At 40.7% G+C, this 12,620-nt stretch overlaps 1 protein-coding gene across 2 annotated transcripts in view; it reads right to left on the reverse strand.

Moving 5' to 3' along the window:
* PALMD (palmdelphin) overlaps positions 1-12,620 on the reverse strand; it is an 86,860-nt gene that overhangs the window by 50,368 nt on the left and 23,872 nt on the right. For both annotated transcript variants that reach the window (XM_089677268.1, XM_089677267.1), the window contains exons 2-3: positions 9,951-10,031; positions 271-401 (exon numbers count right to left, since the gene is read on the reverse strand). In XM_089677268.1, coding sequence (XP_089533394.1) covers positions 271-401; positions 9,951-10,031 — 212 coding nt within the window. The remainder of the gene's footprint in view (positions 1-270; positions 402-9,950; positions 10,032-12,620) is intronic.

Here is a 12,620-nt window from a genome sequence, read left to right on the forward strand (position 1 = left end):
TGCACAGCATTTGCATGTGATTTGCACGGGAACCGCACTGCATTCCTGTGCAATTTGTGTGTGATTTGCACATTAATGCAGTGCTGCTCCTGTGCGAATCACATGCGATATATCGCACCACAGAAGTGTGGACCCAGGCTAAATGTGCAGTGCTGTATTTTGGTTAGCAGTGTCCTATTTCCCATCCCTGCCAAAAACAAAACATAGAATGCTTGCACCAACAAGGAAAAAGCTCTGAACAAAGCCGACAACTATTGCTACATTACAAACCTGCCAATATTATGTTCCAGGACTTTGATCTGATTCTGGTCTTCTTGGTTTTGTCTCAGCATGTCCTGCTGTTCCTCTGGGCTCATAGTATTTAATCCATCCAGCAGCCATTTTTCCCGCATGGTTTTTTTCTAAAAATGGAATAAAAAAACTTTTTCATATGTATTCTAATAACAATATCTGTGGTAGATACTACAATTGTTGTTTCCACAATTCTAAAGCTTGTATTTAACATCTCTTTTTTTTTTTGCCCATTAGGGTAGGCAAAGAGTTATGTATATATCAGGCATGTAGGCGGCTGCTGTGCTGACTCAGGCACTGCTGCACAGTAGCCCACTGTTGTTTGTGCCCACCATTGCACAGCAACTATGAATTCATCCAGGACTTACAAGTGATTTCAACAGGAACCAAAGCAATCATGGTGTTGTCATAGAGAGCTTTGTTAGACTTTGTCTTCGGGAAGATCATATTAAAGCTGAAAATAAATAGTAACAATGCAAAACAAACATTTGTATAGTTTATTATTCAATTTAAGATTGTTTTCTATTTAAAATTCAGCTTCAATGCCTGGATTTGCCTTCATATCACTCCCCTGTAATCCCTTTGCCCTGGGTTCACACTGATATGGTGCGGAATTCACATCGGTTACTGTGCAATTTCCGCACAGCATGTGAACCGCTGCGGGTGTGCATGATAAGTTAACAACACTCCGAAATCCATTTGCAAAACGCGGTGAAATGTGAAGAATTGGAGCGCATGGGTGTGAATACTCATGCTATCCGATTCTTGCGCGGACAAAAAAAAGTGTCCTGCGCTATTTTACATTACAAAATATTTGCACCGCACAGAAAACGCATGTGATTCGCACAGGAGCTGCACTGCATTTTGATTCTGGTGCGGACAAAAAAAAAGTGTCCTGCGCTATTTTACATTACAGAATGCATGGCTCAAATTGCACCGCACAGAAAACACATGTGATTTGCACAGGTATGCAGTGTGGTTCCTGTGCGAATCACATGCGATGTGCCGCACCGCATATGTGTGAACCCAGGCTTAGGCTCCGTTCACACCTATCCGTTTTTTAGTACTTTTTGCAGAAACGCATTACAGTCCATTTAACATGGCTTCCTATGGAACATGTTCACATCTATTTTTAGCTGCTGCATTTTTGGAAAGGGTCAGGGACTTTTTTAAAAGCAAAACAAAATTCCACTTTAACAAATAAAAGAGCTGAAAAAAATGCAAAACGCGGTAAAACGCGTCAAAATGTGTGTAGAAAAACAAACTGCAAAAAGCAGTGGAGAAAGCATCAAATGCAAAATGCATATATGTGAACCAGGCCTTAGGGCCGGTTCACACCATAGAAACGCAGTCCAGATGTGTTCCAGATGCGTTTCTGCATGCACGTTTTTTGCAGCATTTTTGGTATGTTCCAGTTCATTTTTGATGTGTTTTGACTAAATTCCTGTGCGTTTTTGATGAGTTTCGGTTCATTTTTCCCCCTCTCTTTTTCATCAATTTAAATAGAGACAGTGCGTTTTTGATGCATTTTACCATGTTCCAGTACAGTTCTGTGCAGTAAAAATGCAGCATGTTCTACCTTTTAAAAGTTTGTATCGGGAATGGGACAGCTTTGGTCCCATGGCTTTTGAAAAGCTATGGGTGGTAGAAAGTCCTACCAAACAGAAAAACAACTAAAACTGGTCACCTCATTTGTTAACAGTTTTGGCCAAGCTTTGGCCCTTTAGACCTGGCTCACACTGGTGCAGAATTTGCAGCGTTTTCAGTGCGAATTCCGCACCGCATCAGAATCGCAGCCCATTCGTGCAAACCGCTGCGGCTGTATATGTTAACAACACCCCGAAAGCTGTCCACAAAACGCGGTGCGATGTGCAGAATAGGATTGTATAGGTGTGAATACCCACTAGTACAGACCTAGGGTCCCCATGCCAATCATTGGCAATTAGGCCAATGATTGATGTCATAAAGTAGGAAATGAGGGGATATCAATGCAATGGGGGCACATATAGCAATAATAACACTTTTTAGTACAGTAGGAAAGAGTTAAAACCTGTTTTTTTGCTGTATCTGTCCCCACTGGAGAGATCACACCCTCAGGGACCTTTCATACTGTTCAGTTTTTCCATGTAAAAAAAGCAGAAGAAAAATGCATCCTTTTAAATCCTTCGGAACTCTTCACACCTGTCAATTGCGTTTTTGGCTGCTTTTACACTGCTCCGTTGTATAAATGTGGTAAAATGCATAATATTCAGCTTTTTTAACTTAAAAACTGATCAAAAACTGATAAGTGTGAAAAGATCCTAACATGAATCAAACAAATACCAAAAATGTAGCAGGCGGGATTTTTATAAATGTAAATGAAATGCAATTGACCAGTGTAAAGTGTTCGATAGGATTTAACAGGATGCAATTTTTCTGCTTTTTTAATTGAAAAAAAAAAACGGATCAAAACCTAGTGTGAAAGAGCCCTTACTTCCAGGCAGTGGTCACCAAAACAGGAAGTGCGGGGATAATTCCCTAACAGGCAGCCTCCAAAAAAACCTGACTAAGGGTTGCACCAATCCCATTTTTTTCATTGGTGAGTATGAGTACCAATATTTGTGCCCAAGTACACGCAGATACCGATTAACGATATCTTCCTGGTTAAATTTGAGCCCATACAAATGAATGGGCTCAAATCACACTATTATACAGGATTTATATAGCGCCAATAGTTTTCTCAGCGCTTTACAAAATGAAGGTAGACATTACAGTTACAATACAATTTAGTAGAAGAGGAAACAGAGGGCCCTGCTCCTTAGAGCTTACAATCTAGGAGGAAGGGTTGAGTGATACAAAAGGCAATAGCTGTGTGGGGATGAGCTGATGGAGAAAATAAAAGGCAGTTTACTTATTAGAAACAGGATAGGCTTCTTTAAAGAGAAAGGTTTTCAGGGATCGTCTAAAAGTGGATAGATTAGGAGATAGTCGGACAGATTGGGGTAGGGAATTCCATAGGATGGGAGAAGCTCAGGAGAAGTCCTGGAGGCGAGCATGAGAGGAGTTGACACAGGAACTAGAGAACAGAAGGTCTTGGCAAGATCGAAGAGAGCAATTTGGTTGATATTTTGAGACCAGGTTGGTGATGTAGCTGGGGGCAGAGTTGTGGATGGATTTGTAATTTTTTGTCAGTATATTGAATTTTATTCGTTGTGTGAGTGGAAGCCAGTGGAGGGATTGGCAGATGCAATGGGGGCACATATACTGACACTGAACGGTTGGTAAGATAGATGAGCCAGGCAGCAGTATTCATGATGGACTGGAGGGGGGATAACCTGTGTAAAGGTAAGTCAACGAGGAGGAAGTTGCAGAAGTCGAGGCGAGAGATAACCAGGGAGTAAATTGGGAGCTTTGTGGTATCATTGGTTAAAAAGGGGCATATTTTGGAGATGTTGCGGAAGTTGAGGCGGCATGATTTGGACAGGGATTGGATGTGGGCCTGAAAGGATAGTTCAGAATCCAGGGTTACACATAGTACCGTGGCATGCAGGGATGGGTTGATAATGGTGCTATTGATCCTGACTGAGAAATCAGGGGAAGAGGCATGTGGGGGAGGAAATATTATGAGCTCAGTTTTGGATAGATTGAGTTTTAGGAAGTGGTGTGATATCCAGTCTGATACGTATGTTAGTAAATCAGTGATACGTGAAGAAACTGATGGGGTGAGCTGAGGAGTAGAGATAGATTTGTGTGTCATCAGCATAGAAATGGTATTGGAAATCATGGGAAGCTATCAGCTGATCCAAGGAAGAAATGTAGATCGAGAATAGGAAAGGTCCAAGGACATAACCTTGGGGGACCCTGACAGTAAGAGGAGTAGGAGAGGAGGAAGTAGAGTTGTAAGTGACAATAAAGGTGCGGTGAGATAGGTAAGATTCAAACCAACGGAGAGTATAGTCACGAAGACCAAGTAAATAGAGTTTTTTGAGGAGGGGGTGGTCAACTGTGTCAAAGGCAGCAGAGAGGTCCAAGAGTAAGAGTATGGAATAGTGACCATTGGTTTTAGAGTTTATCAAGTCATTTGTGAGTTTTAGGAGAACAGTTTCTGTGGAGTGTTGTGGGCAAAATCCAGACTGAAGGGCATCGAGAAGATTATTCTCAATAAGGTGGCAGCTCAGTCGGTTGTAGACTAGACGTTCAAGAATTTTGGAGGCAAAAGGGAGTAAGAAGATGGGTCTTAGGTTGTTAAGATTGAGTGGGTCCAATGTTTTAGAGAGTTGGGGAATATGCCAGTAGAAAGGGAGAGATTGAATATGTGAGTTAACGAGTGTAGGATAGAGCCAGAGGGTGACTGTAGTATTTGTGAGGGAACAGGGTCCAGGGGGACAGGTGGTTAGGTGGGCTTTAGAAAAAAGTTTTCCAACCTCCTCTATAGTAGTTGGGTTAAACAAGGTAAGTATAGATTGTGCAGGTGGACAAGGAGTGTGGGGTGAGGGAGATATCTGTACAGTGGAGATCTTTATCTCAATACTTGTGCCAAGTACATGCAGATAACGATTTACGATATCTTCATGGTTCAATTTGAACCCATACAAATTATTGGGCTCAAATCACGCTACAAAGGATCGCATGTGATTTGAACAGGGATGTGGTCTGAGTCCTGTCCGAATAACAGGCGGTTTCCCTGAAGGTGCAGTTCAAAATGCAGTGTGATTTGAGCCATACAAAATGAATGGTTCAAATTTCACTGCAAGTCGCACTGTACCCGCAGTGAAACCGCATATGATTCGGACAGAAAACGCACCACATTTCTGTTCAAATTCCATGCGATTGTTTGCAGTGCAATATGTATGGGCTCAAATTGCACCACAAATATATCGGTTTCAGGTATAGGAGCATTTGCACGAGTACAAGTATCAGCACTGATACTGATATCGGTATTGGTGCAACCCTAGTTATAGCCCATCCTTACTCAACCCAGACCTAAGCATTTATTAAAGTTATACTTTAGTTGAGCATTTTGCATGTTGCATCTGATGGAAAAGACGACGTGCAAAAAGTAACATGTTGTAACAGCTGAGATATCTCAGAACTCTGAGATATGGCGGAATGATCCAACTGTGGGAAGTAGAGTTATTTGGCCAGAAGTTGGCATAAATGTGAACACTCGACTTGCCTAAGCATTCATATTTATGCCTGTGGAATAGGGAGGTGCAAAATGACGGGAGCAGGGAGGAATCACCACTGGTGCTGGCATACATCAGAGAGGAGCAAGTAAAAAGGTTGTCAGCCTTGTCCAATCAATCAGGTAAAATTGTCCAGCTCTCATCTCCTCTATGGCCACTTTAATCAAAATTCATCTTGACTGCTTAAAGGTCAAAGCTTTGTTTTCTATCTTGAAGAGGTGCTGGGCTGATGTAACCCACGTTTGGAATGAACATTGTTTAAAGGAATTTCAACACACTCTGTTTACCAAGTGCACGTGTTTCAGAACAAATATATTTGTGCACAAAGGATGTCTTTCTGTGCCTGTGATGTATTTATTTTTCAGCTGACCGCGTGGCATGCACTCCATTATTCCCAGTTCTCTACTGAAAGAAATAAATCAAATCTATCCCTGTGGTATGTGCGGTTATATAATTCTGTGCAGGCGTCAGAATATTATAATCTGCACTCATGAAAGAATTTTGGACCATGAGAACAGCATGTGTACATATGTAAAACTGAGACTACATTCCAGCTAGTGCTGACATTCACCAGATAACTTGGATTGTGACAAAAATCCAGTATCAGCAAAACTGCTGAGAAGTTTAAATCCCAGTGATAGCAGAGATAATAATAGGTGGCAAGTACTTATATCACCACTAATGGTTACAAGCCATTAGGAAATGAAGAGAAACAAAAAAAAAGGGTAAAAAGAGAATTAAAAATTATACATAATTTGGCTAAATCCTAAAACTAGTGTACATGGCCATACTTGAGATTAAAGAGTAAATTTACCTTCAACTACATTTTCCAAAAATCCCCCTATACCAGAAGTGGACAACTGTGGCCCTCCAGCTGTTGTAGAACTACAAGTCACATAAGGCATTGCAAAACTGACAGTTACAAGCATGACTCCCAAAGTCAGAGGCATGATGGGACTTGTAGTTCACCAACAGCTGAAGGGCCACAGTTGCCCACTCCTGCCCTATACAATCTCATAGCTTCTGAATAGTACCAGCGCTCCTCCAGTTTCAGATGCTCCTCATCTGCATCTGATGCAGCTGTGCGGGGCCTCTTCGCAAAAACTGCTGATCCCTTCATCCCCCTTATGTCCTGCTTTTTGCAGGATTGGCTGGACAGTACACTCATGTGCCTACTGGCGACCATTCAAGCTCCTCCAGTTTCAGATGCTCCTCATCTGCATCTGATGCAGCTGTGCGGGGCCTCTTCGCAAAATATCTGATCCCTTCACCCCCCCCATGTCCTGCTTTTTGCAGGATTGGCTGGACAGTACACTCATGTGCCTACTGGCGACCATTCAAGCTGCTTGCTCTCTCCTTCTCTAGCTGCAAAAGCTGAGCTCAGCATACATTCACGCAGCACGCACATAGTCTGGAGCGGCCACTAGTGAGCTTAGTTAGAGAAAGACACACACACGCACACGTGCGCGCGTGCGGTTTGAAAGGCTTGAAGCAGCCACAAGGAGGCACAGAATTTGTTATATCCTGCCCATCCACCAAACAGCAGGATGGTGGGGGATTGAGGGGACATTTTTTGTGCTGAGGCCCCCACCACAGTGCATAAATAATTAGTACATCAATAAAAATCAAAATATAGATGATTTAATGACAGCCAGTCAAAAAAAACAAATAAAGGATTGAAAAGTGGACACAGATAGAAAGAAGCAACATAGAAAAGTCAGATGAAGAGAATGAAACTGTGCATAGTGCATTGGCTTGCAGCAAAAACACAAATAAAGAAATGATAGACTTGCCTGGCACTGGTGATGGCATTGGCTACAAGCAATACCACTTGGTAGGTAAGAGTAAGGGGAAATGTCTCTAATGGGTAATGGGATATCTGAACGTTGGAGAGGGTGTGAGTCCTCAAAGTATTGCTATACCCAGTACCCTGCATTCACTCTATCTGGTCTCCCACAGTACACAGAACATGGAAATGCAATTATTTTAGTAAATACAAACTGCTAAATACCTTTTCTCATCAAAGGTTAGAGCAGTTTTGTGGCTTCTATCAGTGTCCAGCTCAGCACTAGCTAAAGCTTGTAGGATGAGTTTTATTTCTGCTCTAGGAGGATGCAAAACCCCTGACCACTGTCTGAACAGTGCTGATTGGCCTTGTGCTGATCACATGCACTCTCCCAAGAAAACAAACCCCCTCTCTAGCAATACACAACAAACTGAGCATGTACAAAATGCCTGCGGTCCAGTCGGTCTTATCAGGAGATAAGAGGTGATCGCTAGAAAGAGGGGAGGAACAGAGAAGGAAGAATCAAACAGCCTTTTTACACAATGCAGAGGATTAACCCCTTAGTTTCTAAAGTGGGCATACCAAGCATGCTTTACTGTATATACAGACTGATTTTACTGTTGTGGGTTTAGTAACACTTTAAAATGGCCAAGGCACAGAGTCTAAGCACACACACCAGATATTCACCAGAGCATCCACAAGGAGTGGTGGACTTTAGTGTTGGGTATACCAGATTTCAGGCCTCAAACACAACTGTGCAGATAACAGCCTAAGAGGAATAGAATTGAAGCATGGTACAAAATCAACAGCCAATATCAGAAACAGGGCGGTTGGTGAACAAACGTAGCCAGATATGACATGTAGTCGGTAAATGGAGAAACAGGAATGCCGGAAATAACTGGGGTCAGGAAATTAACATAATACTTAGGCAACAATGTTGGTTTGAGCACAGACGGGGTGAGGACTTCTCCTCACCCAGAGAAGATTAACATTTTATTATTTTTTTAATTTATTAACGTTATTTTTTAATCCCTTCACGCCCAGCACCTTAAGGACTTTGTGACGCTGGGAGGTGGGGTTTAGGGTCATGTGACCACCGTAATTGGCTGTCACAGGGGTCACATGATTGGAAAGGTCCTGATCGCAAGCAGTGATTGGGACCTTTCCATGAGGTGCCCGTAAATGTGCTGTGAGCACACAGGACGTGTACTCATACTGTCGGTGTCAACGGGTTATTCCTGTAAAACTTTGGCAAACACGGAAAGCAAGGCTTACGGGCAATTATATCTCCTGACTTGATGACAAGACAGCCTTTTTTCTGCTACCACAGGTACACTGATGGAATGATCCTGCTATGCCTCTGCATCAGTAATAAAAATATTGCACTCAAACCAACTCCAGGACCCAAAGCAAAAGGTCTTCTATCCAGCTTACTTTTTTATGGTAATTGCATGGAGGCCAAGCAGATCAAAACTCATGAATACCTGTGATTGCCAAAGCAGACTTCACTCACTTGCCTGGCAAAGAGGAAGAGTTTGATGAGAATGCACAAGCTGACTTTACTAAAGCCTTGTGGCAGACTAATCTTTTTTGTTGTGGTAAAGTAAAGAACAATAAATATGTTTATGCAGCTGTTTATGTAATGCCTAAAAGCTGATCGTGTAAATGCCTATTTTAGGCAGCTATTGAATTACATATGGTTTTGCGAATGCATTTTAAATAGATAATTTTGCATCTTATTCTGTGAAGTCAAACTGACTGTTTTCATTTACCTATTAGGAATGGGACTAACATTTTCTAAATTTAAAAAAATAGGATACTGCAGAGGATAAAGAAGTTTTAATCAGGGATAAGAGATCTAACTTGTGTATGCCTTACTTTTAGCCTGGTCAGTTCTGGCCTCTGGACACAACCCCATAGAAGTCTCTTGGGCTGTAATGGGCATACATGTCCAGGAGAGTAAGACTTGCTGCATTGGATGCAAACAATCACCAAGGTAAGTATGCATCTGTAGAAGGCGGAGCCTTATTTTATATAAACCTCCACAGTACTTTTTAAATATTTTGAAATGTTGCAAACTACTAATAAAAAAAATACAGATAAAAATAGAGTAAATAAATTCAAATAAAATTTTAAAATGAAAGCAGATAAACCCAGGGGTGTATTCATCACAAGGCAGACAAGGCACTTGCCTAGGACGGCATTTTTGTAGGGGGGCAGCACCTCTCCCCAGAAGGAGAGATGGAAGAAGGGACATGCATGCCATGGGAACCAGGTGGGATCTGAGAGAGGCTGCAGGCTGCTTGATGGTGTATGTAGAGCCTGACTCTCATTCCCGGGGATATCCGGAGTTGTGAATATGAGTGTCTTCCTTTTTATCTATATATGGGGGGGCAGGGGTGTTGTTGGTCAGTGTCAGGCTCTCTCTGTGGGAGGGGGAAAGGGAGGTGGTGTTGGCCAGTGTCCGTGGGGGCAGACGATTTTTGTGTTGCCTAGGGAAGCACAAAACCTAAATACACCACTGGATAAACCCACATAACATAATATTTATCAATAAAGCAGATAAACCCACATAATATAATATTAAAGCAAATCAAGCCAAATAACATAACACTTACACATAAAAGAACATAACAAAATGGTGTAAGCAATTTCTGGTGAAACAAAGAAACTTTTTTCACATTCTAATATATTGCATTATGCTGTACCTTTAAATGATGTAGTTTTAATTTTCCTTCTTCAATTTTATTGCGTCTTTGTGCAATTTCTTCTTGCAACTTCCTCTTGTCCTGAAATAAAAAAAATATAAATCAATGGGTGAATCATTTCTGGAAAATTCCAAGTTAGGTATGGTTGTAAAAGGCCCAATCCTACTCACTAGATATTGTCCCAATGTTGCCCAGTTAATGACAAGCTATTTAAAGATATTCTTGGGGGCAATAATGAGAGCATCACCTGTTGGAAATGTGTTTTTTGCAATAGAAATTTCCATGCTAGTAGCTGAACCTTCTCTTTGACAGGAGGGGAAAAGGGGTTTAGCTTACATGCACTTCTCCTGTCATTGGGTGAATGGCATGAGAAATGATAATAAGTCATAATCCTCTAGAGCAGTGGTCTCCAAACTGTGGCCCGCAGTGCCACAGGCTGATAGCTTCCATGCCATGCCGCATTGAGGCAGTAATTGCTGCAAAAGGGGCCCAAACCAAGTACTGAGTACATATGCATGGTTATACTTTTCAGAGGTCCGATATTGTTCTATGTACAATCCTTGTTTTATTGATTGCATGTAATATTCTCATTTTCTGAGATTGTGGATTTGGGGTTTTCATGACCTGTAAGCCATAATCATCACAATTATGACAAATCACGGCTTGAACTATCTTGCTTTGCATGTAATGAGTCTATCTCATATATTAGTTTCACCTTTTAAGTTGCATTACTGAAATAAATGAACTTTTGCACAATATTCTAATTTTTCGAGTTTCACCTGTATATACTGTATATAACAGTCATGGTCGATCCCCAAGCACTGTCACATGTGGAGAATCCATAACCTAGTGTAAACTATATGACTTGCACTCATCACTAAGAGACATTTTCTTTGGTGATTTATACAGATATATCAATATTATTGATTTTCTTTTTGATTATGAGCAATTTAACACTTGAGCATTTATTTACATTATTTTCACAGTAGCGCAATAATATCAATATAATTATATGTTAAGCATTTGTATTTGATGCTTTTGAGTGCAGCCATAATTTTGTTTAATTGATGTTTAGCACTAAGCGCAGTCTTACACATTCAGACTGCTATTATGGATGGAAATAGGTAACATACAGTAGATGAAAAATATTAAAACACTCTCAGGAAACATTTACCATGAGGATTTCACAATTTTGAGAAACATACGTTTGCTTAAACACAAACTAGATATTCATGTTGTTTTGTGTATGTAATTTTGCACCATTCAACAGCACCTCATTTTGAGACTGCACTATAATTATGCCAGGAGAAAACATGTATTAAAACAGTCAACAAAAACAAAAGTAAAGAAACCGCTTCTGCGCCGCCCTATAGCAGAAATACAAATCAAACACACACACATATATATATGTTATTTTGTACTTCCAGGTAGGGGGCGCACGTGCGGCAATTCGCTGCCTTGGCTGTAAATCATCGGGTCCTGGCCGGTGATTTTTTGGTGGCACCAGGTGATAGCTGAGTATCTCCAACGGGGGAGAGACCTGTGTATGAACAACACAGATTTCTCCCCTGTCAGCTCCTGTACACTGCCCCTGCATAGCAGAGCCATACAAAGCAGTGTGCTTACAGTGAAACACAGCACACAGCTTCATAGTAAAACAGCACACAGTTAACCCTTTGATCACCCCACATGTTAACCCCTTCATGCCCAGTGTCATTAGTACAGTGTCAGTGCTTTTTTTTTTAGCACTGATCACTGTATTGGTGTAACTGGGGGTGTCACTGACACCAAGTCAGTTCCCCCCGTGTCAGAATGCCCACTGCAGTCCCGCTATAAGTCGGTGGTCGCCTCCATTACTAGTATAAAAACTTTTTTCTTTAAATTCCAGTACACAGTATATACCGCCATTTGTAAACACTATAACTTTCACATAAACCAATTAATTTACACATATTGGGATTTTTTGTTTAGCAAAGACATGTAGCAGAATACAATTTGGCCTATATTTCTGACAAATTTGATTTTTTTCATTTTTTTACTGGACATGTTTAATAGCAAAAAGTAAAAAATGTTTTTTTTTTCTCAAAATTGTGGGTCTTTTTTTGTTTCAGTTAGGGAAAGTGTAGGTGGATGAGGTGAGAAAGAAATTAAATAAATATATTCTCTTTCCCCTTCTTCTCACTATATTTTCTACCACCTCGCACTCTAATTACTGTGCCGTTACTTCTGAAATATTGAAATACACACATATACTATGTGTGTGTATATACAGTATATATATATATATATATATATATATGCAGTATATATTACTTTATTTATAGCTTACCACAATAGTTGTAACAACACAGTAATTCAAAATATTTGATGAATGTTCTCAGGCCAACAGCACTGAGTAACAATAAAATGTCATGTAACATTATTTGGCATCACACAAGAAACTTCCTTCCTGTAACAAGAAAATCCTTTGTTAAACTACTGTATGCAATAAATGTCTATAATCCCACTACTTTACATAATATGTAGCAATACCTGAAACAAGACGTGTTTTTATTTTTTGAGGCAGTGCAAATAACCAAAAGAAGCATTAGTGGTACATGTGGGCCACTTTATTTGGTAAGGTGTGTAATAAATTGAGCACAACTGTCAGAGGTGCTGCAGAGTTAGCAA

The sequence above is a fragment of the Staurois parvus genome, unplaced genomic scaffold (genome assembly GCF_062004578.1).
Source record: "Staurois parvus isolate SC_StPar_1 unplaced genomic scaffold, SC_StPar_1.0 ptg000183l, whole genome shotgun sequence".
NCBI classification, from domain to species: domain Eukaryota; kingdom Metazoa; phylum Chordata; class Amphibia; order Anura; family Ranidae; genus Staurois; species Staurois parvus.